General features: G+C 40.7%; 1 protein-coding gene across 2 annotated transcripts; it reads left to right on the top strand.

Annotated features, from left to right (window-relative positions):
* The first annotated feature begins 3,077 nt into the window (after nt 1-3,077).
* Nucleotides 3,078-6,083, top strand: LOC147627733 (protein NBR1 homolog). Of its 2 annotated transcripts, none has more exons than XM_086814678.1 (6): nt 3,078-3,235; nt 3,434-3,870; nt 4,083-4,215; nt 4,509-4,727; nt 4,860-5,615; nt 5,708-6,083. In XM_086814678.1, exons 1-6 carry the CDS (start codon nt 3,218-3,220, stop codon nt 5,816-5,818), a joined length of 1,674 nt encoding a protein of 557 aa, XP_086670804.1. In that variant the 5' UTR covers nt 3,078-3,217; the 3' UTR covers nt 5,819-6,083. The 2 variants fall into 2 exon arrangements, with proteins under 2 accessions (XP_086670804.1, XP_086670803.1); XM_086814677.1 differs by having other exon boundaries at nt 4,416-4,727.
* Nucleotides 6,084-6,312: the final 229 nt, after the last annotated feature.

Genomic DNA, 6,312 nt, shown 5'->3' with positions numbered 1-6,312 from the left:
TTTCCACTTTATCTGAATATTCGTTGAGCTCTTCTCGCAAAAATTGGGAGGTGAATTGGAGCCATTCTTCCAGTACATCTTGAAAATCGATAAATAAATTATGACCATGTGTGATAGGAGATTGACCTAGCCGATTAAGCAAAATAATAGACCTAATGTCATTTGTATTATTTAGATTTAAAAGGTAGGGTAGAAGGTCATTGCACAGTACGTATTCGTGCCCTCCTTGAAAACTTTCCGGGAAGAGACAGTTGTCTTTTGGATTAACACATCCCTTGAAAGGGCTATCATCAATAAGCAATGTATTCTTCTTATTTGCAAATATCTTGGCACTGATTCCAAACCTTGAGTAAAGGTTTAAACATAGCCTCAACAGTAGGCTTATCTGGCCTATACACTTTTCGAAGATTATGGATATAACATTCTTCTTGTCCCCACACCATAAAGAAATGATATTTCTTATGTGCATACTATTCAAGAGTGTTTACATAGGCACAAACATTCTTGTGTAGCATGGTGGACCAAATACCAACATGAAAGTACTGGCAAATCTCATCCAAAAATTCAAAACACCCGCGGGTGAATACCAACTGTGGTGCGACCAATATCAATTCGAATACAATTTGTTTGTGGATGCCTCTTCTCTTCCTTGTTGAGTAAAACTCCATTAAGATCAAGTATAAGTGCATGTTTCTTTATGGTGATTGCACGAGGAATATTTTTTGCATATGATATAGAAGAATGATAACATTTTAATGTGTTTACATACTACAATGTTAAAACAAGTGATCCTTTATTATCAATGAGAGCTAATTACAACAAAACATCCACAAGTTTACTTTCATTTCATGCTCCCATACTCATCTATGACGATGGCTCCTAGACTTGATTGCATTTCCCTATTGATTGGTGAAGATTGAAATACTAATCTATCTCCATATCTCTCAAAAGAATATAAACTTCCTAGAGGCCTGCTCTTTTGTGTATCGGAACGTAGCTCCTCAGCACATTGCTCTATTTCTTGCGCACTTAACTTGTGATTGTTAGAAGCAGCTATACCTGCAAAAACAACTCTCGCTGAGAAACATACTTTTTAACACACAAAACTGCTAAATAAATCATCTTAAATAACATCCTATTGAAAAAGATCTACCTTTAGTTTTCTTGGCACCCTCTACCGCAGAGTCCTTGATTTCAACTATTCTCTCTTTATTCGTAGCATATGTAGCCTCGTCAATTTCTTCAACACCCTCTGCCCCCACAGAGTGCTTGATTTCAACTATTTTTCCTTTATTCGTAGCATATGTAGCCTCATCAATTTGTTCGACAATCTCTTCTTGTCTCTCCTTGGTTGCAAAAGCCTCTTGAAGCTCTTCATTATCTTTATTCTCACTAACCTCAACATTAACTTGCAAATCAAGAATGTCCTTAGTCTCTTTAGTCCTATCACTTGAAGGCCTTGAAGATGTTTGCAAAGCTGAATCATCGATGTGATCTACCTCCACCATGTTGTCTTCATTATTTCTAGCATTTGAATCATGAGAGTTGATCTCTCTAGTAGGGCTTTTATGATGATGTTCTAGTTGAGCAATGTTATCTTCGTCTTTCCCTTCTTTGTATATATCTGTAAGATTAAAATAAAATGCTATTACTTTTAGGATTTAAATAATACACCAAGGCACTAGTCATTTTGATATCTACACATATACTTTGTATCCAAACTTAGATTACTCAACATTGAGTGATGTACCATAATGAATTAGGAACCATATTACCTGTCAAGACTTTCACATAAGGGTCAAACTTGAGTTTGAGCCAAGGGCAAAGTAAAGATTGCTCAACTTGAGATTATGCCTTGTGTTGGAAGACATCCCCAAGGTTGGACATAAGTGAAGGTACGGCTCAAACTTAAGTTTGAGCCTCACCGCTACACTAGGATATGGAGTAAGTGTAATTTCTTAATAGTAAGTGTGCGTCATCATTTGTATTAGGCTCAAACTTAATTTTGAGCCTCACTGCTACACTAGGATATGGAGTAATTTCTTAATAGTAAGTGTGCATCATCATTTATACCAGACGTTGGCATGAAATCAAGGATAATTAGAATAGAAATATTCACTTTAATATAAAATTGTTAAAGGTGAATCCAAAAAAGCCAATGTATTAATTAAAAGACTAATAATTATTTCAACAAGTCTACACTTTGAACAAGACCTATGTTAATATTAGTTGTTGGATAAGCTCCTTTCAATGATCACCATTCGTTGTACATTCATAAGCACTATCAGTGCACTTTTCTACCTTTCTTTGGTTGAGAGCTTGATGGGCTATGAGCATGGAAAGCCTTGTTGACATTTGTATCCCCAATCTTCTCAACGGCCATAGCAACCCCAACATTTGAAGCTTCCATGGCTTTTGCAGTATCCAATATATCATCACCATTCCCACATTCATCATCATTTTCATGCCTTCCAATATCTTCAAAATTGTCTTCGGCATCCTCATTGAATAGAGCATCATTCCCTTGGTCCTCTTCATTTCTTGCACCACGACCTGGACTGTGGCACATGGTGAGCTCAAGCCATGGAGAGGTCTTTGAGTGGCCATCACAAGAAAAGTGCTTTGGTATAAAAGCGTGGGCTTAAGCCCTTGAAGGAGATCACCAATCTAGGCCATAGGCAGCACAAACTAATGGGCAACCCTCGCAAAGGCTCTAGTGCAAAAAAGGAGGGCTATTGGCCCATGGACGCACCTAGAGCACTACGACGAGGAGTTGCCACCCCTTCATAAAGCCGCACATTCATACATTTGGGAACTAGAGAATCTTGTAGCCCCCATGAGCCAAAGGCAAGGGTTCCTAGCATTGCAAAAAATAGCATCATCTTAGCTGCAGGCTAAAAAAGAAGAAGCAATTTTCCTAGATTATTTTTTAAATGCTTTTTCTATTATCTATGCTGCGTAGATATATAGCATAGAAATGTCAAAAAATAAAGTCAACATTTGGGGAGGGGTCACGCGGAAGGTGCTAGAAAGCCGGTGGAGTGCAGTGCAAGGCAAGTTCACACGTTTGGTATAAACAGGCACCACATCTGAACCGTTTCTCATTCGCAATCGAGCGCGGCTCACAGGAACGCAGCTCTGTTACTCTTTCGGCATAGCAAACAGCAAACATCTCGTCAGTGAAAGGATTCGGAATCCTCTCTGTTTATCATCAACTATGGCTTTCGTTTTGAAGGTAAACGTCTTTCTTTCAGGGTGCTTCTCTCTTGTCTCGTAAAACTGCGTGGGAAGTAGATAGGTTTTTCATTTAATGGATAAATACCTGGTTTTGTTTCAGGAATTTAGACAAATTTGATTTCTGGCATGTATTTGCTCGAGGGTTGGATTGTAAAACGCCTTCCTTTTGTTTTTCCGTTTTGGGTCTTCTTTGCAGATCAAGCTTCAGGAGACTCTCCGCAGATGGGTTGTGTCCGAAGCTGTCGACTCGGAGGTATTTTCGCTCACCCTGGGGCAGTTGGAGGCCAAGATCAGGGAGCTTTTCCACCTCTCTCCCACTGCTTCGCTTGTGATCACCTATGTGGACAAAGACAATGATGTGGTAACATTGGGTGATGACCATGACCTCGTGGATGCATGCCTTGTCCAACGCCTGAACCCACTTCGCCTCGATGTGCGGCTCCTCGAATTAAAACCAGAAACACCCAACCACGATAAACCTCGCTCTTCCAATAAGGCCCCCAGCGCATCCATGCCCCATGTAGGGCATACGGGAGTCAAAGGTGCTTCAAGTCACCCTGTTCTTCACATAGGCGTTCAGTGTGATGGCTGTGGCATGACTCCAATTGAAGGTTCTCGATACAAATCTACCAAGTAATTCACCTTACCGTACTGTTTGATGTTAGCTCCGTTGAAGGGCATGCATAGGGTTTACTTGGGTTGTCTTTTAATTCCAACGAAAATTAGGCATGGGAGTGCTTACTGTGGTGCTAGAGAGTCGAATCATACTCATAAGTCCCTTTGCAATGGCTGTTTCACATGAGTATGTATTCATCTGACATTAATCTATACGAATCTGGAAACAGGATGATCGACTATGATCTCTGTTCCACTTGTTTTGAAGCAAAGGGCAACAGAATTGATTATCAGAAGCTAGAGCACCCGGCTTATCTTCCTCCCTTCCATGGTCATTATCGTCCACCTTGCCGCAGAAGAGGGGTAATTACATTCCCTATTTTCTGGTGCTTTTTAGAGCGCTTAAATGAAAGTAAAGCTTTTTCTTTTTTCTTTTTTTTGCTGCTTAAAAATACAGCCTTCATTTTCATCAGTATTTTGAGTTGAAAATAAAGCCTTCATTTTGCTGCTTGAGTTGGAGTGACAGTTTCTACATATTTGTCGTTTTTTTTTTGGGTAAACAGCCAAGACCATTTATGGGTCCCCCAACTTGTACCTATAATTCCTTTCCTTGCGATCCATATGGGTGGAAGCCTGACCGTGCATTTGGTGGGCAGCCATTGAATCGTTGTCCATTAGGCGAGGAGAACAAGAAGTTGGATGCTAGATTTGTAAAAGATGTCACTATCTTTGACGGTACTGAGCTGGCTCCTGGCACCAAGTTCACAAAGATATGGCGCATGACCAATAATGGCACACTACCTTGGCCCCAAAGCACTCAGATGGTACATATCGGAGGGGATGCTTTGTGCACAGAAGAGGCGGTAAATCTGGAGGTATCATTGAACACCCCTTCTTGTGCAATTCTCTGTGGAAAAAAAAAACCAATCTTGGAATAAGCTCTATGATGTGTCCCATCTCTGTTATGATATGGCAGGCTGACCACTATGTTGTATTGTTTCCTTCAGCTGTCTGAAGATGGGCTTCCATGTGGGGAAGATGTCGAGGTATCAGTTGACCTCACGGCACCTGACAAAGCTGGGCGCTACATTTCACACTGGCGCTTAATATCCCCAACAGGCCAGAAGTTTGGCCAGAGGGTGTGGGTTATGATTCAAGTTGTTCCTCTGGGTGAACAGTCTCCTCTATTGCAGGAGTCCTTGAAAGAAGGGGAAAATTACAAAAACGCAGTTAATGGCACCTTCACAGGTTCGGTGCATTCAGTATCTGCTGCTGAAATAGAGAAGGGTTTATCAAGGTCAGATCAGTCTGAGCCTGACAAATCTGCTAGCAAGGACCAAGTGAGGGCAACCGAAAGCTTGGCTGTTAGATCTTATAGCACTGTTGAGGCGGAAGATGGTCTTATTCCTGAGGAGAAAGTTGCGGAGTTTCCTAACATGAACCTTGAAGTTGATGGATTTTCTCTCGTGGAGAAGCCAACAGAAAGCAGAGAACAGTTCAGCATAGCAGATCAGAGTCTCGTTGAGAGTGAAGTCACTGGTAACACAATCAGTAGCAAGAAAGAAACGGTAGAGAGTTTGGCTAGGAACACAGTGAAGACCAGCCAGGAGTTGAAGTTGCAGTCCCTTGAATCCATGGGCTTTACAAACCTGGACTTGAATGCTTTTCTCTTGGACAAGAATAATGAAAGTTTGCAGCTTACTCTAGATGATCTTTTAGTTGCTGCTGGATGGGATGGGATGCTCCAGGATCTTGAGGACATGGTAATGTTTGATTACAGTAATAATTGTATATTAGTGCTAAATGTGCCTACATATACCCATGCATATGTCATGTTTTGGTTTGTGTTTTGCAGGGATTTAATGATAAGTCCACCAATATTCGCCTGCTAGTGAAGAACAAGGGGAGTGTCAAAGGTGCCGTGAAGGATCTGGTGAAATTGGACAAGCAGAAAGCTGAAGGCTAAACCAGGCAGAGGGATGAGGCTTTAAAGCCAAGTCATAAAACTGCACTAGCAGTCATGCAATAAAAGCTGCACTAGCAGTTGGAGAATTACTAGAAATAAAGCCAGCCCAAGGACACAGGGCTGATATTAGCAGATTGAAAAGCCCTAGCAACCTTAAAGCAACTGATAATTGATTTGCTTAATCCTCATGTAAAGCCAGCACTGGCTCCTGGTCTTATTCTGTATGTTTTTTACTTAATAAACTGCTTTTATTTCTTAGTTTAAAGATTCCAAATGGTGTTTCTAGCAGGATCAATCATTTGTTTTGAGGATCAACGAAAATTAATGCTCCTACTGTCTACGATAATGTTGGTTTCTGACTTTGTTCTATATTGTACTGTACATTTTTTGCTGTGCAATGCATATGTAGATGGTATGCTGCTCCATGAATATCTTTCCTCTCAAAGATCTATTTTTAAGGGCTTTTGGTAGAGGACCGAATCTTTTTGTGCCAT

This window comes from Cibotium barometz, chromosome 20 (assembly GCF_041138505.1).
Source record: "Cibotium barometz isolate CiBa-2024 chromosome 20, ASM4113850v1, whole genome shotgun sequence".
Lineage (NCBI taxonomy): Eukaryota > Viridiplantae > Streptophyta > Polypodiopsida > Cyatheales > Cibotiaceae > Cibotium > Cibotium barometz.
This window is presented reverse-complemented; position numbering and strand designations above follow the sequence as displayed.